Here is a 24,257-nt window from a genome sequence, read left to right on the forward strand (position 1 = left end):
TGTCTTGGTAGGTTTGCAGTTGTGCCATACTCTTTCCATTTTCGGATGATGGATTGAACAGTGCTCCGTGAGATGTTCAAAGCTTGGGATATTTTTTTATAACCTAACCCTGCTTTAAACTTCTCCACAACTTTATCCCTGACCTGTCTGGTGTGTTCCTTGGGCTTCATGATGCTGTTTGTTCATTAATGTTCTCTAACAAACCTCTGAGGCCTTCACAGAACAGCTGTATTTATACTGAGATTAGATTACACACAAGTGGACTCTATTTACTAATTAGGTGACTTCTGAAGGCAATTGGTTACACTGGATTTTATTTAGGGGTATCAGAGTAAAGGGGGCTGAATACTTTTGCACGCCACACTTTTCAGTTTTTTATTTGTAAAAAATTTTGAAAACCATGTATCATTTTCCTTCCACTTCACAATTATGCGCCACTTTGTGTTGGTCCAATAAAATACATTTACGTTTGTGGTTGTAACGTGACAAAATGTGGAAAAGTTCAAGGGGTATGAATACTTTTGCAAGCCACTATATCATGGGAAGGTAACTTGAGCAGCTTGTGGAGAGCTGATTGCAACTTAGAAGAGGATTTATTACCCAGTTATCAATAGGGGTAACATAGAAACATAGAAACATAGAAATTAGGTGCAGGAGTAGGCCATTCGGCCCTTCGAGCCTGCACCGCCATTCAATATGATCATGGCTGATCATCCAACTCAGTATCCCGTACCTGCCTTCTCTCCATACCCTCTGATCCCCTTAGCCACAAGGGCCACATCTAACTCCCTCTTAAATATAGCTAATGAACTGGCCTCGACTACCCTCTGTGGCAGAGAGTTCCAGAGATTCACCACTCTCTGTGTGAAAAAAGTTCTTCTCATCTCGGTTTTAAAGGATTTCCCCCTTATCCTTAAGCTGTGACCCCTTGTCCTGGACTTCCCCAACATCGGGTAGTTTCTAAATTGTACACAAACTAATTTCTCTAGCATTAGGATTAAGGCTCAACCTGTTTAGTTCATAGGTTCATAAGTACGAGGAGCAGAATTCGGTCATTCAGCCCATCAAGCTCCATTCAGCTCCACCATTCAATCATGGCTGATTTATCTCTCCCTCTCAACCCCATTCTCTTGCCTTTGCCCCATAACCCCCGACACCCTTCCAAATCAAGAATCTGTCAATCCCTGCCTTAAAAATATCCATTGATTTGGCAAAATATCAATGATTTTCCACTGCTCTTTGTGGCAAGTTGTCAGGAAGCGGAAACATTAGACGTTAACTAACGTAACAATAACCTCATATTAGTTGTATCAGCATTAAAATGTTCACAGATGGATGGTTAATTTTAAGCAGTGACCTTCTTTGATTTTTAGGCTGTTCATGTTTCTGAAGATTTAAACTGACAAAATAAAATCTCGAATTTCAACCCAAATGTTTTCGTCAACAGCAAATTTGAGTTTCTCACCAGAAATGATTTTATCAATACAACATTCAATCTTTTAATATCACATAATTTAAATAGCTTTATATTAGTTTACAACTAGTTTTACATTGAGTTTTACACTGGTGCCATATTAACCAGAGAAATAATGCACCATTTCTCTGCAACCCTAGATATTTTCAAGTAATCTGTTATTGTCCAAAATGTATTCCATCCTTTCATACATTATGTTGTGATAAACAGAATTAATCAATTAAAAAATATGTAATACATTATTTAGCAAAATGTAGATTTATTTCACAGTCAGAAAACCTTAATTATTATAATATTAAAACATCTTCCTGCATTAACTGAACTCTGCATCATTTACTAACAGGAAAATAGCAGATGTTTTCCTGACTACAGAATGCAAGATACACAGCATCACCAATGCTCAGTAAGTGCGAGGTGCACACTCAGGCCAAACCCGGTGCACTTGATCTTCAATCAGGTAATCAAAACGTTACCACTCAACTTATATAGGAATATCTCAATTTCATCTCATTGTATTCCACCGAGCCCAACAGCCTTGGGTGCACCAGGAGTTGTCGCAGCTGTCAGGTTGGCTTTCCTGAGAGTGAACCTGCAGAAAGCAACTGACCCAGATAGAATCCCAGCTTCTTCCTCAGCACCTGCATGGACCAGCCGGCAGAAGTATTCACTGAATTCTTTAACCTCTCCCGAGTTCAATCTGAGGTATCCACCTGCTTTAAAGTGACCACGATGATCCCAGTGCCAAAGAAAAGCGTGGTAGTGTGCCTTAATGACTACCTTCCAGTGCTCTGACATCCCCATCATGAAGTGCTTCGAGAGACTTTGAGAGACATTAAGAGACATTAACTCCAGCCTCCCAGACATCCATAGTCTAATGCAGTTTGCCTACCATTGTGACAAGACCAAGGCAGATGCCATCTCTTGGGCCCTGAACTGATCTCTGGAACACTTAGATAACAAAATAACCTACATTAGATTCCTATACATTGACTGTAGCTCAAGCTTCAACACCGCAATCACAACCAAACTCATCACCAAACTCCTGGATCCAGGAGTCAGCAACTACTCTGCCACTGGATCCTTGACTTCCTGACTCATGGACCACAATCCATGATAATTCTCATAATTGCAAGAGGATTTCAGTACAAGAATAAGGAAGTTCTTCTGCAGTTGTATAGGGCTCGGGTAAGACCAGATCTGGAGTATTGTGTACAGTTTTGGTCTCCTAATTTGAGGAAGGACATCTTTGTGATTGAGGCAGTGCAGCGTAGGTTCACAAAATTGATCCCTGGGATGGCGGGACTGTCATATGTGAGGAAAGATTGAAAAGACTAGGCTTGTATTCACTGGGGTTTCGAAGGATGAGGGGGTTCTTATAGAAACATATAAAATTATAAAAGGACTGGACAAGCTAGATGCAGGAAAAATGTTCGCAATGTTGGGCGAGTCCAAAGCTTGGTCAGCATCTACAAGTTGGGCTGAAGGGCCTGTTTCTGTGCTGTATGACTATGCATGCAACATCTAATCTGTGTAATGGGATGTGTTCAACAACCATCGTACCTCAACTATGGTCTAACCATTATCTTGTTATTATGAAGTGCAGTAAGATTCAGCCTTGGTCATTATTATGGAATAAGGTGGGTAGCAAATTTGGAGATCAGAAAGACTTTTCTGGGGATTTGGACCAAAGATTCAACGCAACATTTTTAATATTGTAGCTGATTAGCTTAATATGAACTCAGTGGGATCAAAGTTATTATGTTCAATAATGTTGTTCAACTATATAAAGACAGCTTTATGCACAGCAGAAATAGATTGGGAATGCTGCGATCGCCATGTCTGGAATGGTGAAAATACGTAACAAGCCCAGTGTAGACTACTTAACATACTGTGTTGTTTCTCGGTCATGGTACGGAGCATACCAGACATTTGACTTTTGCTGCAACTGTTGCCACGTGCTTGTTTCGTTTAGTCAAATAAAGGGGGCTCTCTCATCTGTCAATTGATAATTCTGATCCACCACCTACAACATAAAACATTAACCAAGATTTGCTATTCCCCATAAACTGTATTAAATGCCGCTAAATAAATGTCTACATTTGAAGGAATTAGAGTGTGTGACCTACTCAAATTACGAACAATGCCATTAGCAAATCCTGGACCAGTAGTTCATTCAAGAGACCCAAGACTAAATTGACCAACAAAACAAGGCTTTAAAAAAAAAAGCAGTATCCAGTTTCAATTATTTGAACTAACGCTTCTCGTATTTACCAAGTCTGTGAACCTCTATCCGCTGGTGGGAAGGAATCAAGAGTGGGACAGCAGAACATAAACAAAGGCTATTAGTATACGGAGGGATTTTGGACTCCCGGTTTATGAATCATAGAAATATATACAAACTGGACAAGCAATTAGGAAGGCAACTAATACATAAGAACTTATTGTAAGCGTGCTGAAGTGAGCCACGATATCAGGTTTAAGTGAGATCAGATAGGGAATACACTGTTTCGTTCAGGAATATATACCAAAGGAAGGATGCACCCACCTTAACATCATTTAACCTGTTCAAAGAATATATAGGCAGCCCCATATGACAAGGTGGTGTAGGTGTTTAATAAAATGAAAACGGATCTCTTTATAATGTACAACATTTTGAGAAGGCACAGCAGGGGTTATGCTGAGAAGCTGTTCACCTTGGACAGATAAGAACCAAAGATACAGACAGAAGATAACGCCTAACTTTTTAAGAGAACTATCTTCACATATTTTGACACAAAGACTCCTCGGGTCAGGCAGCATCTCTGGAGAAAAGGAATAGGTCAGATCCTTCTTCAGAATGAAAGTAGGGGATTGGGGGGGTGTGGGGGGGGGGGGGGGTTTGAAGAGTAAAAATATTTTGCTTGGGTAGTTTACAATGCAGCGGTATGAGCGTTGAATTCTCAAATTTTAAGTAACTTCAAACACTCCCCTCTCCTCTCCTCCCCCCTTGCCCCTTTCTCCACCCTAGTCGTTTAACCAGTTCCACAGTTCACCACATTGTATCCCTCGAGATCACACATTCCTTAGCCAACAATGAGCCTACCAGGGCACCTCCTTGCCAGAAGACTGGTGTTTGTGGCCCTGATTAGTCCTGGCCTTTTCTCACCTCCAACTCTCCTCCCCCCCCCCCCCCCCCACCCTGCTTCTTTCAGTCTGAAGAAGGATCTCGACCTGAAACATCATCCTATCCAGGGCTCGAAATTAGCGGTTGCCCGGGTGCCATTGGCCACCCAAAGTGCCGCCGGGCAACCTAAACGCCGAGTCATTTTGCCCGGCTTGGCACTGCAGATACTGGTTTATACCGATGATAGACACAAAAAACTGGAGTAACTCCGCGGGTCAGGCAGCATCTCTGGAGAAAAGGAACGTGACGTTTCGTGTCGGCGACGGCTGTATTGCAGGACAAAGATACTAGATGCGGGGTGACGAAGGGTCGGAGCGAATGACGGGCCCCGCACAGTGGCAGCAGTGGCTGCGACAGCGGCTACATCTCCTCCTCCTCCTCGATAGCGGCCGCTGCACAAATCCGCTAACGACGCTTTCAAAACAAACCCTCCCGCACGCCGAAGCCGGGAGGAGGGAGGCCTTGGCATGCGGGAGGGTTTGTTTTGAAAGCACCGTTAGCGGATTTGCAAGCAGCGGCCGCTATCAGGGAGGAGGAGGAAATGGAGCCGCTATCGCAGCCGCTGCTGCCGCTGTGCGGGGCCCGTCATTCGCTCCGACCCTTCTGAAGCAGCTGCACCAAAGATCCTATAGCTGTACTAATCCTGTACTAATCCACGCATTCATCCCGTACTGACCCACCCTCCATTTACCCTGCACATTCCCCTCAATCATCCTGTAGTGATCTTCGATTCATCCTGAACAGACCCTCCGATCCACACTGTACTAACCCCCCCCCATTCATCCTGCGCTAACCTCCCCCGCCCCCCCCCCCCCCCATCCATCCTGTACTGATCCTCCCATTCAAAAAGAATGGGGGGAACAGTCTGAAGAAGGGCCTCGACCCGAAACGTTGCCTATTTCCTTCGCTCCATAAATGCTGCCTCACCCGCTGAGTTTCTCCAGCACTTTTGTCTACCCCCATCCATCCCGTACTGAACCCCCCCATTCAACACCACTGACATCCCCCATGCTCTCCCCTCACAATTTTACCTACTCCAACCAACATGTACTAATTCACCTGCCTCAATCCAGCCATTCCGCACCGAGTGCCTTCAAACCCCACCCCCCGTCATCTATCCGGCCTGCACTGATTCACACACACTGATTCACCCTGACCCTATTGTGCTGGAAATGTCTTCAGAGCGAACATTGACTATGTTTGATAACGGAATGCAATCAAATGTGTTTTAATTCCCAATGTTATTATTTGTTTTAGTCCATAAAAATGGATTAATTAAATTGTGAACACGTGAAACATTAAATTGTCGATTGAACACGTTCGTTTGTCACTGCTACCGTTGACACGTTATTACAGAATTCATTATAACGGCAAATCAATGCTCTTGATATGGAGTATCAGTACTGTAGTTATTTAATGAGCAACATTCACAACTATACTGAGTCTGAAGAAGGGTTTCGGCCCGAAACGTCGCCTATTTCCTTCGCTCCATAGATGCTGCTGCACCCGCTGAGTTTCCCCAGCAATTTTGTGTACCTTCACAACTATACGTTGGATTTATCCAGGTTTTACTCCTACAGTCGATCATATACATCACAAATTTGGTCAGGAGATATTTCAGTTGAAATTTTAACGTTAATTCTGAAGTGGGAATGATGGAAACAGCGTTTATCAATAATTTTTTTTTAATCCGGTACGCACAAACTGGGTATCTTCATTGCTGTTCACAACACGTACATCTAATTTGAATGTCCGGTAATGTGGCGTTTTGACACCTTTAAACATATTACCAAAAGAACATTTGCTGCAGTTATATCCTTTGGCCATCTCTTGTCAGTTAGTGTAATGTTTAACCTGTCAGATGGGTATAGTTGGTTTTAACAACTATTATCATAAAATGCCTATAGAAATTTCCTTGCAACCTGTATAAGTGCAAGTGAAATGAATTTGCCAGCAGTGGTACGATGAAAAAGCAAACACAAAAACACAATAAAAATTTAACACAAACATCCACCACAACATTCATCACTGTGGTGGAAGGCACAACATTTGGCCAGTCCTCCTCCATTTTCCCCCGTGGTCGGGAACTCAACCCTCCGCATCGGGCATCCAGATGAGTGAAAGTCAAGGCAAGTCCTGAAATGGTGCCTCCCCACTGGAGACCGCGGCTTCAGATTGGTGTAGGCCACAGGCCGGCGGTCGAAGATTTAAAGTTCCTGCTGCGACGCAGCCAGAAGCACCGCAGACCGCAGGGCCGGCGGTCGAAGCTCGCCTCCAGGGATCCCCGGCAAGGGACCCCGCTCCTGATGATAAGGCGCAGCCGCGCCCGCGGTAGAAGTTGGCCGCGGGCCAACGGTCAGAGCTTCTTCTTCTCCTAGGTCCCCAACAAGGGATCCCAGGCTGCGGACGCCGCGCCAGCTGGAGCTCTGCAGACCGCGGCTTCAGGCTGCCGCGGGCCAGCGAACGGAGCGCTCCCCTCTGGCGATCCCCGACAAGGGCTCGCCCGTTCCGCGCCGAGAGTCCACGCTGCGCCCGCGGTTGAAGCCCCAGGCGCGTCTCCGGGAAAGGCCGCACCGATCCTTGTTGTTAGGCCACGGGGGAGGCGACTTGGAAAAAGTCGCCTCTCCATGGAGGAGTCGACCGAAGCGGTTTCCCCCTTACCCCCCCCCCACATAAAGAAACATTAAAAACATACATTAGAACATACTAAAAAAACAAAAAAAGTAGAAAAAAACGACCCATGTTATGGCCATGTCATGGTAATCTTCGGTCCTTCACAGAAAACATGCTTGCTTCAATCTGTAGTGTGCATGGTTAAGCATATATGTTACCATGGTCCAGGATTTATTGACACAGGTTGATCATATGCTGAATAATCCAACCACATTTTAGTTTGGAATTGGAAAGAACTAATAGAAATTGCATTAATTGCAATGTGTAAAAAGAGTTGAGATACTGTCTTATAATTTTGCTGCATGTCATTGTGGGATATATCATGTCTTGATTGGTGAATATGTTTAGTTTGTGACTTTATTTGAAGCAGAAATAATATGTGAATGCTTCATTGAGCATAATTCTGACGTATCTACGCACTTCGTCCAAGCACATTATCGCACGCGTCACGCAAACTGTCTTAAATGACCACCTAAACTGTCATTTGGCAACCTAAAAAGCTGCCAAGGTTGCCCGGTTGGCAACAGGGAAAAAAGGTTAAGTGAAAGCCCTGCTATCCTTTCCCTCCAGTCCAGAGATACTGCCTTGGCCTGAGACTTAAGGAAGTAGCCCCAGAAATAGTGGAGACTTAAGGAAGTAGCCCCAGAAATAGTGGATGCATTAGTGATAATTTTTCAAAACTCTTTAGATTCTGGAGTAGTTCCTGAGGATTGGAGGGTAGCTAATGTAACACCACTTTTTAAAAAGGGAGGGAGAGAGAAAACGGGGAATTACAGACCAGTTAGTCTAACGTCGGTAGTGGGGAAACTGCTAGAATCAGTTATTAAAGATGGGATAGCAGCACATTTGGAAAGTGGTGAAATCATTGGACAAAGTCAGCATGGATTTATGAAGGGTAAATCATGTCTGACGAATCTTATATAATTTTTCGAGGATGTAACTAGTAGAGTGGATAAGGGAGAACCAGTGGATGTGTTATATCTGAACTTTCAGAAGGCTTTCGACAAGGTCCCACATAAGAGATTAGTATACAAACTTAAAGCACACGGTATTGGGGGTTCAGTATTGATGTGGATAGAGAACTGGCTGGCAGACAGGAAGCAAAGAGTAGGAGTAAACGGGTCCTTTTCACAATGGCAGGCAGTGACTAGTGGGGTACCGCAAGGCTCAGTTCTGGGACCCCAGCTATTTACGATATATATTAATGATTTGGACGAGGGAATTGAATGCAACATCTCCAAGTTTGCGGATGACACGAAGCTGGGGGGCAGTGTTAGCTGTGAGGAGGATGCTAGGAGGCTGCAAGGTGACTTGGATAGGCTGGGTGAGTGGGCAAATGCATGGCAGATGCAGTATAATGTGGATAAATGTGAGGTTATCCACTTTGGTGGCAAAAACAGGAAAGTAGATTATTATCTGAATGGTGGCCGATTAGGAAAGGGGGAGATGCAACGAGACCTGGGTGTCATGGTACACCAGTCATTAAAAGTAGGCATGCAGGTGCAGCAGGCAGTGAAGAAGGCGAATGGTATGTTAGCATTCATAGCAAAAGGATTTGAGTATAGGAGCAGGGAGGTTCTACTGCAGTTGTACAGGGTCTTGGTGAGACCACACCTGGAGTATTGCGTACAGTTTTGGTCTCCTAATCTGAGGAAAGACATTCTTGCCATAGAGGGAGTACAGAGAAGGTTCACCAGACTGATTCCTGGGATGTCAGGACTTTCATATGAAGAAAGACTGGATAGACTCGGTTTGTACTCGCTAGAATTTAGAAGATTGAGGGGGGATCTTATAGAAACGTACAAAATAAGGGGTTGGACAGGCTAGATGCAGGAAGATTGTTCCCGATGTTGGGGAAGTCCAGAACAAGGGGTCACATTTTAAGGATAAAGGGGAAATCTTTTAGGACCGAGATGAAGAAAACTTTTTTCACACAGAGAGTGGTGACTCTGTGGAATTCTCTCCCGCAGAAGGTAGTTGAGGCCAGTTCATTGGCTATATTTAAGAGGGAGTTAGATGTGGCCCTTGTGGCTAAAGGGATCAGGGGGTATGGAGAGAAGGCAGGTACAGGATACTGAGTTGGATGATCAGCCATGATCATATTGAATGGCGGTGCAGGCTCGAAGGGCCGAATGGCCTACTCCTGCACCTATTTTCTATGTTTCTATGAGACGTACTCCAGCACTTTGAGTCTATTTTGGGTATAAAGTTCTTTGTTTCCACAATGTCTTCATAGAAAATAGTGAATTGTTGGACATCTTTATATGAGGAGACAATGGGCATGCAGTCAATGAAAACATTTTGCATCAAAACTTATGGATTTTTGGGCACCTACAGAATCCCACAAACAAAAATAGGGGCACAGGGCAGGAAAATGCACTTCACGTGGAAGTGAATCATCTTATTGATATGAGCCGTCTCTATGGAAAACGCAGTGTCCCTCTACTCTTTCTTATGTACAACTTAAGTTATGCTCTTCCATGAGATTTTTTAAACAAATGATAGGATTTACTTTGTTTCCAAATAAAAGGTGAAAACTGCAAAGAACCTAAATAGATTTTCATTCCAGCAGACACTTCCTGAACAAAGAATAAGAAAACTCTACTCAGTCCTACCCTAAAGTCAGATGCAGAATCGAGACAATTACTGGGAAAAAACAAGTTATTAAAATGTAAACCATCTAAAAAATATAGCAAGAATCAAGGGATTTCTGTCCAAAGACGACACTGAAAAACTTGTTCATGCATATATTTTTAGTAGGTTAGATTATTGTAATGGCATCTTTACAGGTCTCAATAAAAAATCAATTAAACAACTGCAGCTTATCCAAAATGCCGCTGCCAGAGTCTTGACCAACACCAAGAAAATGGACCACATTACACCTGTCCTTAAATCTTTGCACTGGCTCCCTGTGTGTAAGAGGATAGATTTTAAAATTCTGTTACTGACCTACAAGGCACTGAATGGTCTTGGTCCAAAATACATCTCTGACCTACTTGTTGTATATGAGGCGCCTAGACTCCTCAGGTCTTCAGGGACAGGTTTACTCAGTGTTCCCAGGGTCAGAACTAAAAAGGCTGAAGCAGCATTTGGTTTTTATGCTCCACACCTGTGGAACAAGCTCCCTGAACACCTGAGGTGTGCACAAACTGTAAGCGCATTTAAATCAGGCCTAAAATCACTGTTGTTTAGTATAGCTTTTCCATAACCCGACATGCAGGTAATCTTAACCGTCTAATTTTAACCCTTTTATGTGCTTTTTAAAATCGTTTTATTGTTTCATTGACGTTGTTTTATTATTCATACATTTGTCGTATTGCTTATTTTGCAATTTTTAATTATTGACTATTTTATTTTTTCTTTCCTGTAAAGCACCTTGAATTGCAGTTTGCACGAATGGTGCTATACAAATAAATTTGCCTTGCCTTGCCTTGCCTTGCCTAAACACTGAACTTATTTTCAGTGGAAATTATGACAAATTGGCAAAGCTAATGTTGCAATTTTAATTTATTTTTTAGAGTTATGTTGCACTTGGACATTATGCAAAGTATCAAAGGGAGACTTCAGTATATGCTTATTCATAAAACTAACAAAAAATAAAGCAAACTTCTCATTATTATTTACTAAAGCCAAAGGAAATATATTCTAAAAGAATTCTCCCATTGAAGAAAATGGTGATTATTTTTTAAACCTTAAAATGAAGTGTGATCATTATTGTGGCTCTTGCCGCTCTGTAAACTGACTGTCTCCAAAGGAAGCTGGAAGTTTTGGTCAGCTTGCATATGAAGCTAGCTAGCAACAGCAGACTCCAAAACACCCTCTGTTGACTGGTCACACAGTAGTAATAGCCTGGTTAGGTTTCCTCAGCTGGATTTAGATGGCTCCAGACAGAATCTCAGGGTGATCCAAAGCATTAAACTTCCAGTTAAGTCAACACAGCCACAAATGGACAGTTGCTGCAACACTCGCGACTTTAGGGGGGAAACAGAAGCAGAGACTAACAGGAGTTAGAGAAGAGTTAGAATGTATATGGTGGTATACACTCATTTCGTGCGATTCAGCTGGGTCAGGCATTAATAGGCTTCTTCGTGGAACTAAAAGCACTGTTCTCCCCAAAATTCACACCTCAAGATTTCATTATTTCCACTCAGTTGAAATACACGACAATATGAAGCATTATTTGACAAGTAAATGGGTGGCTCACATGGAATGCCCGCTCAGCATTTTGTTCTCTCACTCTCACCTTACTAACGTGTAAAGTGGTAAAAATAATTTAAATGAACAACTGCCTTCAAGCAACAACTCTGTAACTTTAAATTAAATAGAAAAATGGAAAAAAAAATATTTGCAGCCACAAATCAGCTGTGGATCATAGAAACATAGAAAATAGGTGCAGGAGTAGGCCATTCGGCCCTTCGAGCCTGCACCGCCATTCAATATGATCATGGCTGATCAAAGCCAGCAGACAGCAAAATGAGTGTTTTCACGAGATTAATAAGGGAATGACACCTGGTACCAGACAACAAGTCATGTCTCGGATTAATTGCAGACTGCAAACTCTAATGATGGGAAAAATCTGGAAATGTTTGGTGCTTGTAAACTCAGTGCTGACTTGTAGCAGTAAATTAATCCTGCTTGCTTGTTTACACATTTCACAACCTTTTCAGTTTCGTCGACCAAACTTAAATACAAAGATAGAAATACATCATGGGGTAAAAGTAGCCCGCTAGTTAGCAGCTGTCTTCCTATACCATATTTCACTGTTAGGGAGTGTACAGACAGGCATTAAAGGCCAACATCTATTATTTCAAGCTTGCGGGAGGCACACAGTGTAATCCACTAACGGAGCATAGTCTTGTTTTGAAACACATCACTACAGATTCTGCAACCTAAATCAGGCTCAGTCTTCCGCCATACAAACCAGAGGTGATTAAAATAAACTGGGGCCCATTAATTGTCGCACTCTCAGCATTCTATTTTCTACCTTTACAACTCTTGTTTATTTAAATTACTTCGAGCTGCGGTGCAGATTCATGCCGTCAGCATTCACCAAAACAAAAAGCAATATTTTTTTGAAGTAGAATCAACAGCAAAGATACGAATGCGAGCAGACTAGTAAATTTAGTCTCTTAGTGCCAGAGGGGAGATAATGGGCAAGGCCCCAAGAAATGGTGAGTGTAGATGAGTTTTAACTTCGGAAAGAAACCCATCGGCTAATGCTGAAAAGGCCAAATGTATTGGTGTCCCCCCACCCCCCCCCCTCCAGTTTCCAAGCTTGAATGCTCAAAATAGAGCCCCACGTATCTAACTTAATTGACAAGCATGACTTTGAACAGCTCACATACCACAGAGTTCTCTCTGGTGACTGAATTCATTCTTCTATGAACACAGCCACCATCATCCTTCATTGAGCCTTCAGCTTTATCTCCATGTCCTCGGGTTAAAAGAATTCGAACATGGGGCTGCCTCTGATTATGCTCCTGTCTGATTTGAAACTTGCGGGACGGTGTCTGAGGTATTGTTTCCAATGAACTGCTACGTAGCATTTCAAGATTGTTTTCCCCAACTGCAGTTCCAGCGACTTCCTCCCTATCAGCCATGTCAAAACATTCACCGTTTCCTTTAATTGGTAAGGAGGCTGAAGTGCTTCGCCCCAGCCGGATGTGTGGAAACCTGGCGGCATTTTCCCTCCTTGTGCTGGTTCGCCCAGTTTTTAAATCCATCCACGAATTCTGCAAACCTTCCCGCTGTTGCTGAAGCTGCAAAACGAAGCAGGATTGCCCCATGTTCCCCGCTATATCAGGCTGATGCTGCAAGGACCAGCGCCTGGTCACAGAAGCACCAGCTTTCTGGTGTCCATTAAAAGGCGACAGGTGTAATTGATGCACGTCCCTCGTTGGTGAATGCCGCTGTATTCTGACACCCCCAACATGTATACCAGAGGCAGACCCGTTTGCTAATTCCTCCGGGCCAAATGCACTTTGCTTTTGTTCCAAAGGAAAACGACAACGTATTCTGCAATTCGATGGAGTACTTTCACTGGTTTGTTGTGATGACTCAGCAGCCACACTGTAGGGTGGGGGATCATCTGTGCAGAGAGGCACACTTGGAAGAGAATGGCTTCTGGAAAATAAACTATCATTGCTGCCAACTTCCACTCCCCTGCCTGTTAACGGCGGCCCAGGATACTCTGGGACTCCAGCATTACATCCATTCATTGGTTTGCGTTGCAGCGAGATCTGCATCGAGGAGCTTCTGGTGGGTCGGGATTCATTGCCATGCAACTGAGGGACGATCATGGAAGAGCTCCGATTCAGGGAGGTCCGCTCTTGCAAAGGCAATCCAGTGACTGAAACTGGCTCAGGTATGTTCTCAAAAGGATGAGGAGCAGTTCTTCTTGGTAAAGTGTGGAATGTCATGCAGACATCGTTTTCCCTCTCTTCATCCAGCATCCCCAGTTCTGGATCTGTGTTACTCCTGTTCGATCCAAAATAGAGACGCAGTCGATGGGCCATAGCTTAGGAGAAAAAAGTTTAGTTCAAGACACGAGTAGAGGGAAGCACACTGCCAGAAGCATATTAAAAAAAAGCGAAGAGGTAACCTCAAGAAAAAACTGTCCCATCTGCCAAACTGTTAGCACTAAAGCTTGATAGCGACAGATAGCAGAAATAGCCCAAGTGACATGACGCATTCCAGGCATGATTGGATGAAGGCAATCAGTACTGCTGCGCAGTATGACATGGGGTAGGGTGTTAAGAGTCACATGATCCAACTTCCCTTCCAATGCACAGCAGAATTTTTTTTATAATAAGACAGCCAGAGCCTGAAACAGCACCTTCACAGCTGCTCCTCTTCCATCAAAGGGTGTAGTCCCAGCAGGAGAACACTCGCAGCTGACCAGTGCCGCCTACACTTACTGCAATAAATCTACTTGCATGATAGCATAATATACTCCAAAAGAGTTTACTAGAGAAGAAAAAACACAACTGACAAAGCCAACATTTCACAGAATCCATAAAAGATGACACAAAGTTGTGAACAGCTTTTAGTTTTGAAAGTCAAGTTTCAAAAATGGAAGACCAAAATAAATTTAATGATTATACTAAATACAATTTTATGGCTGCTCTGAGTACTAAATGTTCAGCTGATTCAAACAGTCAGAGAAGATCCATTTCAGTCACAAGAAAGCTCAGAAAATATGGTTTTACTTAAAACTTCAGGATAATGGCCAATTAAAAGAGCTTTACTGTCAACAGTTTCTAGTCCATATAATCTTGGCAGATTTGGCACTAGGTAACGTACGAGGAGAATATAAAAGTGACTGTAAAAGTTTACAAGGCGCATGAGCCACATGCAAAGCTATTTCCAAGTTTAATGTACAGACTTCATTTAACATAATATAAATTTAGTGGCTAAATTATCCAGAGCTAGTTTAAAAGAAAAATTAGGAAATGGTTGTCAAAATATGAAACAGAGTAAATCTAGATCTGATTGAAGTAAAAGATACAAAATAAAGCGCAAGAAAAAAGTTGAAAGGAATATCACAAATCAACATTTTTTGTTGGTTATAAATTGAGGAAAAGTCAGAACATTGAAAAAAATAGCATAGGTGGCAACTCAAATTTGCTCTGCCGTTCTGCCTGATCACAGCTGATACTCTCCCTCAACATTTTCTTGCACTTGCCCCATATTCCTTGATTCCTCTAATAACAAAAAATGATCAATCTCATTTATTAAATGCAGCCTGTGGCTGAGCTTCCACAGCCCTCTGGGGTTTGACTGAAGGCATTTCTCCTCATTTCAGTCATTCATGAATGAGTCCTCATTGTGATTTTCTGATCCCCAATTCTTGACACTTCAGTCAGAAGAAACATCATACCATGTCAATATTATTGAGCCCTCTAAAAAATGTGATACGTTTCAATGAAGTCACCTCTATTCTAAACTCTAAACAAAACAGGCTTGCCCAATTTAATCTCCACTCATTTGTCACACCTCAGAATCCAGGAACCAGTGGACACCAGTGGACCTTTGCTGCATTCTCTCCATATTTAAATTATATATTTTTTGTTAAGTTAGGTGACCAAACTGCTTCAACAAGACCAAATATATATTTTATAATAAACCATCTTTAGCATTCAACTCCTTTGGCAATAAAGGTCAACACATAATTTGTTGTCCTAGATATTATTATCTACATATCAGATAGTTGTGAATCTGTGGAATTATCTGCCGCAGAAGGCAGTGGAGGCCAATTCACTAAATGTTTTCAAGAGAGAGTTGGATATAGCTCTTGGGACTAACGGAATCAAGGAATATGGGGAGAAAGCAGGAACGGGTACTGATTTTGGGTGATCAGCCATGATCATATTGAATGGTGGTGCTGGCTCGAAGGGCCGAATGGCATACTCCTGCAACTATTTTCTATGTTTCTAACCTCACATTTTCACATATGGTATTCCAGCAGCCATATTGTTTTCTATTCTTTAGCTTGCTAAAATTCTCCTTGAAATTTTATTAACTCCTAAAAATAGCTCACATCTATCTATCTATTATATAAAAGTCTGTGCCTGTCGCCTGCAGTCCGTCCGGCTGCCTTTCTGCCTTTTGATTCGTTTCCATCGTGTGATGTCACAATGCCCAATGCTCGCAGATGTCCAATCACAATGCCCGATGCTCGCAGATGTCCAATCGGAATGGATCCATTTACATGTACGGCTTCCGGCTGCATTTCTTCCTTTGATTCACTGCAACTCCGAAACCAGACGAAGAATCGCCGACATCTTTTCCATTTCGGTAGAGATTTCACTTTTCTTTCTAAGTATCCGCTCCTCATTACATTTCATCGTGTTTAAGTACACGTTTTTAATCAAATCCTTCCCCCACCCCCCCCAATATTTCAAAAATAAACTGGCTTCTCACCCATAGAAGCAGCACCAGACCCAGCCCCTGGTGAACGTTCCATCGTGTCATGTCACAATGCCCAATGCTCACAGATGTCCAATCGGAATGGATTCATTTACATATGCCTTTGCAGGAGCCCCAGCACCAGGTGAACATTCCATTGTGTGATGTCACAATGCCCAATGTTCACATATGTCCAATCGGAATGGATTCATTTACATATGCCTTTGCAGGAGCCCCAGCACCAGGTGAACGTTCCATTGTGTGATGTCACAATGCCCAATGTTCACATATGTCCAATCGGAATGGATTCATTTACATATGCCTTTGCAGTAGCCCCAGCCCCTGGTGAACGTTCTATCGTGTGATGTCACAATGCCCAATGCTCAAATACATTGTTGCCATAGAGGGAGTACAGAGAAGGTTCACCAGACTGATTCCAGGAATGTCAGGATTTTCAAATGAAGAAAGACTGGATAGACTCGCCTTGTACTCGCTAGATTTTAGAAGATTGAGGGGGTATCTTATAGAAACGTATAACATTCTTAAGGGGTTGGACAGGCTAGATGCAGGAAGATTGTTCCGGATGTTGGGGAAGACCAGAACAAGGGGTCACAGTTTAAGGATAAGGGGGAAATCCTTTAGGACAGAGATGAGAAAAACATTTTTCACACAGAGAGTGGTGAATCTCTGGAATTCTCTGCCACAGAAGGTAGTTGAGGTCAGTTCATTGGCTATATTTAAGAGGGAGTTAGATGTGGCCCTTGTGGCTAAAGGGATCAGGGGGTATGGAGAGAAGGCAGGTACATGATACTGAGTTGGATGATCAGCCATGATCATATTGAATTGTGGTGCAGGCTCGAAGGGACAAATAGCCTACTCCTGCACTTAATTTCTATGTTTCCCTCTCCTCACCCCTCTCCCTCTCCCACCCATCACTCTCTCCCCCACCCCCCTTCCCGCTCTACCCCACCCCCTTCCCTCTCTCCCCCCGCCCCCTTCCCCTACCCCTCTGTCCCTCTTCCACCAGCCTCTACCCCTCCCTCCCCACTCTCCCACTTCTCTCCCCGTACCCCACCCCTCTCCCTCCCTCACCCCTCTCTCTTCCCCTCCCTGTCCCACCCCTTCCCCTACCCCTCTGTCCCTCTTCCACCACTCCCGCTACCCCTCCCTCCCTCCCCACTCTTCCACTTCTCTCCCCCTTCTCTCCTCCCCCTCTCCTCACCCTTCTTCCATCCCTCTCTCCCCCACCCCTTCCCTCTCTACCCCACCCCCTTCCCTCTCTCCCTGCCCCCTTCCCCTCTGTCCCTCTTCCACCACTCCCCCTACCCCTCCCTCTCCCACTTCTCTCCCCTTACCCCACCCCTCTCCCTCCTCCACCCCTGTCTCCCCCTCCCATCCCCTCTCTCCCCCACCCCTTCCCCTACCCCTCTGTCCCTCTTCCACCACTCCCCCATCCCTCTTCTACCACTCCCGCTACCCCTCTACCCCTCCCTCCCTCCCCACTCTTCCACTTCTCTCCCACTCTCTCCTCCCCCTCTCCTCACCCCTCTCCCATCCCTCTCTCCCCCACCCCCCTTCCCTCTCTACCCCACCCCCTTCCCTCTCTCCCCCCAACCCCTTCCCCCTATCCCTCTGTCCCTCTTCCATCACTCCCGCTACCCCTCTCCTCCTCCCTCCCCACTCTTCCACTTCTCTCCCCCTTCCCCTCCACTCTCCCTCCCCACTCTTTCCCCTCCACTCTCCCTCCCCACTCTTTCCCCTCTCCCCCCAACCCTCTCCCCATCCCTCCCTCCTCCCCTCCCTCCCTATCCCCCCTCCCCCACATCTCTCTCCCCATATTTCACCCCCTACCCTGCTCTCCTTTCCCTCCCAAATCTATCCCGTTTCCTCCTCCTCCTCTCCCCTCTTCTCACCCCCCCCCCGCAAACGCCGTTGGGGAAACAGACCCAACGGGTTTGCACTTGGTCTAGTATACATATAAAACTCTGATCTGGGATGTGTGTGTATTTAATTGTATATTTGAGTGTGTGTTTATTTGTTCGTCTGATTCACATCTCCTCAAAAACATGACGCGCTAACGGTGAAATTTTACATATTCCGATAGAGATTTACGCCATGATGTCAAAAATCACCTCATCTGAAAATTTGTCATTTATTTCCCGAGTTATTTATTAAAATGTTCACAAATGTGCGGAAAGTTGGAAAAAATATCTGCTTTTTCCCTGTGCTTAGCCCTGCTCATAACATTATTGCTATCCAAGTACACGGAGTTCTGCTCACCCTAACAAGTGCAAATGCATTTTTTTTTAGTTTAAAAATTGAGGAGGCTGAATAAGGCGAAATGAGCAGCCCCTGCGCAATTGTCAGCTATGGGTGAGTACTGGAATAAGAGGAACGGCTTGCGTTGGGGGACCAGGCCTCCTGTGTGACACCAGTTGGTCTAGTAACCATTAAAATTTAGTGTCATCAGATAAGTGGAAATATTATATTTGGTCCCTGGACTGTGAATTGTCGGGCCATTAATATAATTCCTGTGATATCCCATCAATCACAGCCAGGCAATTAATTAGAACTGTTAGTAACAACATGGTGCTTAAGAAGTATTCATGGTGATATTATAACAAACCAAAGGAACAGGACAGTATATTCAGTGTTCATTCCCAGGAGAATGAACGTAAGCATTTAATTTAGTTTATTCACACTACATGCCACGACATTACTCGTAAACCTTTATAACAGAGGGGACCTCGGTAAAATTCCAAGGTCAATAATCTACAAGGCATTTGCAGTTCAAGATTGTTGCAAATGTTTCCTTATCTTTTGAATTCCTAAGCTGGACTCAGCCATCACTATGTATATAATGTTTCTGAAACTACTACACAATCCTCAAACTAAACTGTAAATAAACTCTCGTGATCGTAAGAGACAGGACAAGAATTAGGCCATTCGGCCCATCTACTCCAGCATTCAATCATGGCTGGTCTATCTCTGCTTTCTAACCCCATTCTCCTGCATTCTCCCCATAACCTCTGACACCTGTATTAATCAGGAATCTATCTATCTCGACCTTAAATATATTCATTGGCTTGGCCTCCATAGCCTTCTGTGGCAAAGAATTCCACAGATTCACCAGCCTCTGACTAAAGAAATTCTTCCTCATTTCCTTCCTAAAAGAACGTCCTTTGAATTTGAGGCTATGACCTCTGGTCTTAGACTCTCCCAATAGTGGAAACATCCTCTCCACATCCACTCTTTCCAAGCCTTTCACTATTCTGTACGTTTCAATGAGGTCCCCCCTCATTGTTCTAAACTCCAGCAAGTACAGGCCCATTGCCATTAAACGCTCATCATAGGTTAACCTGCTCATTCCTGGGATCATTCTTATAGAAACATAGAAACATAGAAAATAGGTGCAGGAGTAGGCCATTCGGCCCTTCGAGCCTGCACCACCATTCAATATGATCATGGCTGATCATCCAACTCAGTATCCTGTACCTGCCTTCTCTCCATGCCCCCTGATCCCCTTAGCCACAAGGGCCACATCTAACACCCACTTAAATATAGCCAATGAACTGGCCTCAACTACCTTTTGTGGCAGAGAATTCCAGAGATTCACCACTCTCTGTGTGAAAAATGTTTTTCTCATCTCGGTCCTACAAGACTTCCCCCTGTGACCCCTAGTTCTGGACTTCCCCAACATCGGGAACAATCTTCCTGCATCTAGCCTGTCCAACCCCTTAAGAATTTTGTAAGTTTCTATAAGATCCCCCCTCAATCTTCTAAATTCTAGCGAGTTCAAGCCGAGTCGATCCAGTCTTTCTTCATATGAAAGTCCTGACATCCCAGGACTTATAAACCTCCTCTGGACCCTCTCCAGAGCCAGCACATTTTCCTCAGATATGGTGCCCAAAATTGCTCACAATATTCCGAATGTGGCCTGACCAGCACCTTATAGAGCCTCAGCATTACATCCCTGTTTTTGTATACAAGCCTTCTCAAAATAAATGCTAGCATTGAATTTGCTTTCTTTACTTCCAATTCGACTTGCAGATTACCTTTCAGGGAATTCTGTACCAGCACTCCCAAGTCCCTTTGCACCTCCGAATTCTGGATTCTCTCCCCATTTAGAAAATAATCTAATTCCTATATTCCTACTACCAAAATGTATGACTCCACAGTTTCATACACTATATTCCATCTGCCACTTCTCTGCCCACTTTCCCACCTATCCAATTCCCTCTGCAGAGTCCCTGCTTTTTCTACTCAACATGCCCCCCACCTATTTTTGTATCATCTGCAAACTTGGCCACAAAGCATTCAATCCCCTCACCAAAATCTTTAATATACAATGTGAAGAGCAGCGGTCCCAGCACCGAGCCCTGCATAACTTCGCTAGTCACTGGCAGCCAACCCCTTTATTGCCACTCTTTGCCTTCTGCCATCCAGCCAGTGATATCCATGCTAGTATCTGCCCATTGATACCATGGGCTCTCATCTTCCTTAGCAGCCTCCCGTGTGGCACCTTATCGAAGGCTTTCTGAAAATCTAGGTAAACAACATCTACTGCCTCTCTTTTACCTATCCTGCTACTTCGGCCTATTTTATCATGAATTTCTCAGTACTCCGTAACCTCATCCTTTATAATGGATTCTAAAATCTTACCAACAACCAGAGTCAGACTAACTGGCCTATAGTTCCCCTATTCTGCTTTGCGCCCTTCTTGTGAAGTGGAGTAATATTGGCAATTTTCCAATCAACTGGAATCACTCCTGAGTCTAGTGATTTTACCAGAGTATTTCAGTAAAGCATTCAACAAGGTTCCTCACAGTTGGCTGCTCTGGAAGGTTAGATCCCATGGGATCCAAGGAGAGCTAGCTGGATAGAAAATTGGCTTCATGGAAGAAAGCAGAGGGTGATGTTGGAAGATTGCTTTTCGGATTGGAGGCCTGTGACTAGTGGTGTGCCTCAGGGTTCGGTGCTGGGCCCATTACTGTTTGTCATTTATTTCAATTATTTGGATACAGGCCAAGATTAGCAAGTTTGCTGATGATACAAAAGTTAGTGGTTTTGCGGGTAGTGAAGATGGTTGTGAAAAATTGCAACATGATCTTGATCAATTGGCCAAGTGGGCTGAGGAATGGTTGATGGAAGTTAATGCAGAAAAAAATGAGTTGTTGCATTTTGGGATGTCTAACATGGGCAGGACCTGCACGGTGAATGGTAGGTCTATGGGTAGTGTTGTGGATCAGAGGGATCTAGGAGTGCAGGTGCATAGCTCCCTGAAGGTGGAGTGGCAGGTAAATTGGGTGGTCAAAAAGGCTTTTAGCACATTGGCCTTCATCAGCCAGAGTATTGAGTATAGAAATTGGGAGGTCTTGTTGCAGTTGTATAAGATGTTGATGAGGCCACAATTAGAGTATTGTGTTCAGTTCTGGGCACCGTGTTATAGGAAAGATGCTGTCAAGCTGGAAAAGGTACAGAGAAGATTTACAAGGATGTTGCCCGGACTAACAGGTCTGCGCAAAAGTCAGAGGTTGAGTAGGCTGGGACTCTATTCGGAGTGCAGGAGGATGAGGGGCGATCTTATAGAGGTGTAGAGAGGATTTATTCAGGTAGATGCACAAGAGTCTTTTGCCTAGAGTAGGTGAATCGAGGACCATGGGACATAGGTTTAAGGTCAAGGGGAAAAGATTTAATCTGAATCTTCTAGATAGGCACATGGGCAGGACATGTTTGGAGGGATATGGACTGAATGCTGGCAGGTGGGACTAGTGTAGCTGGGGCCGTTGTTGGCCGGTGTGGGCACGTCGGGCCCAAGGGCCTGTTTCCACACTGTATGACCTTATGATTGTTGAAATATCACTATCTCTGCCTCCACAATCTCTAAAGCCACCTCTTTCAGGACCCCAGGGTGCAGTCCATCTGGTCTGCATATGGAGAGTGAATACGGAGGACGACAGCGAGAGCAATGTTCTAATCTGTCAATTACAGGCTGTCTTAGCTCACTCAGAAATATGATTATTCCATTGTTCAACATGCATTTGGAGTCTTACATAGAAACATAGAAAATAGGTGCAGGAGGAGGCCACTCAGCCCTTTGAGCCAGCATCGACATTCATTGTGATCATGGCTGATCATCCACAATCAGTAACCCGTGCCTGCCTTGTCCACATAACCCTTGATTCCACTAGCCCCAAGAGCTCTATCTAACTCTCTTTTAAATGCATTCAGTGAATCGGCCTCCACTGCCTTGAGGCAGAGAATTCCACAAATTCACAATCTTCGGTGGTATCATCACCAAAATAATAGCCATTTTTATCCTTTCCTTGTAGAATCTTCGATACACCTCACTGAACAAGGGTTGAACTCCTAGTTGGATAATTGTGGCTAGGGAAATGCTGTATGACAATATTACACATCATTGTGCAATATAATTCCGTTGCTGCTGACAGCTCATTGCACAATAGAAGCGCAGTCCCAGGTTGCTGAGTCTGTTGTGACTAATTGTGTAAAAACAAAACATCCATTTATTATTGTAATTAATTTATTAGCCAAGTATGTAAAAACATACAAGGAATTTGATTTGCCATACAGTCATACCAAAAAAGCAACAAGACACACAACTACATAATATTAACATAAACATCCACCGCAGCACAGTGACGGAAGGCAATAGTCTTATCTTCTTCCCTCCTTTTCTCTCGCGGACGGGGCAGTCGAACCATCCGCAGTCAGGGTGATCAAAGCTCCCGCAGCCGGAGAACGAAGCTGCCGCGTCGGTGCGATCGAAGCTCCCGCGATCTGGGCGGTCGAAGCTCCTGCGGCTGGAGCTCCTGAAGTCGGTCCCTAACCAAGGGACCGCGAGCTCCACGACGTTAAGTCCGCAGGCTCCCACGGTTGGAGCTCCCAAAGTCGATCCACAGCAAATGGACTGCAAGCTCCACGATGTTAGGCCGCAGTGCGGATGGAGATACGGCATGGAAAAAGTCGGATCTCCATCGAGGAAAGAGATTCAAAAAAGTCCCCCCCCCCCCCCCCCCACACACATAATACAAAGCTAAAGATACACTAAACATACTTTTAACAACAGACTAAAAACAACAAAAGAAGAAAAGGACGAGACAGACTGTTGGCGAGGCTGCCATCGTACGGCGCCACCCGCTGTTATATGGTACTTGTAATGTAACAAGGCCATTTGAGGAAGATTACAGCTGCTTTATCAACCAAAATTTGGAAGAGAATGTACAAATTAGTAAGTTAGCTAATGTTACAAAAATTGATGGTATCATAGGCAAAGATGATGGATATCATGAATTACAGAGGGCTCTTGATCAAAGACATACAGGTTTGTAGGTTAAATGTGTATGAACGAACTGCAGATGCTGGTTTGAACCAAAGATAGACACAAAAAGCTGGAGTAATTCAGTGGGACAGGCAACATCTCTGGAGAGAAGGAATGGGTAACGTTTTAGGTTGAGACCCTTCTTCAGATTGAACAAGGATCTTGACCTGACAGGCAACAATGTTGCTACCTGTCCCACTGACTTACTCCAGCTTTTTGTGTCTATCTCAGGTTTGGAGGATAATTGGCTTTGGTAAAAAATTGTAAATTGTCCCTAGTGCGTAGGATAATGTTAGTGTACAGGGTGATCGCTGGTTGGTGCGGTCTCAGTGGGCCAAAGGGCTTTTTTTCAAGCTGTATCTCTAAAGTCTAAAGCTGGGCAAGAGGGCAGAGGAATGGCAAATAGAGTTTAATTGATATGGGTGTGCAGTGTTGCATTTTGGGATGTCAAAGCAGAACTTTCACAATGGTAGGACCCTTGGAGTGTTATAGAGCAGAGGAATCTAGGAGTATGTAGTTCCCTGAAGGTGGCAATGCCGGTTTTGAAGGAGGTTTTTGGCATGTGGAACAACAGAAGTCAGAGAAGTACAGAAATTGGCATGTTTTGCGACAGTTATGCAATACATTGTTGAGGCCACACTGGCAGTATTGCATTCAGTTTTGGTCATCTGATGCCATTAAGCTGGAAAGAAGAGAAG

The 24,257-nt window shown here is 44.1% G+C and overlaps 1 protein-coding gene across 10 annotated transcripts in view; it reads right to left on the bottom strand.

Moving 5' to 3' along the window:
• nedd4l (NEDD4 like E3 ubiquitin protein ligase) overlaps positions 1 to 24,257 on the bottom strand; it is a 399,262-nt gene that overhangs the window by 170,058 nt on the left and 204,947 nt on the right. For 6 of the 10 annotated variants that reach the window (XM_033032969.1, XM_033032952.1, XM_033032942.1 and 3 more), the window contains exon 1: positions 12,656 to 13,964. The exons of 2 other annotated variants lie outside the window; for them this stretch is intronic. In XM_033032969.1, coding sequence (XP_032888860.1) covers positions 12,656 to 13,825 — 1,170 coding nt within the window. In that variant the 5' untranslated portion in view covers positions 13,826 to 13,964. Of the gene's footprint in view, positions 1 to 12,655; positions 13,965 to 24,257 lie in introns of those variants that run through there. 2 more of the 10 variants (XM_033032911.1, XM_033032918.1) reach the window with 1 other exon arrangement.

This window comes from Amblyraja radiata, chromosome 1 (assembly GCF_010909765.2).
Source record: "Amblyraja radiata isolate CabotCenter1 chromosome 1, sAmbRad1.1.pri, whole genome shotgun sequence".
NCBI lineage: Eukaryota > Metazoa > Chordata > Chondrichthyes > Rajiformes > Rajidae > Amblyraja > Amblyraja radiata.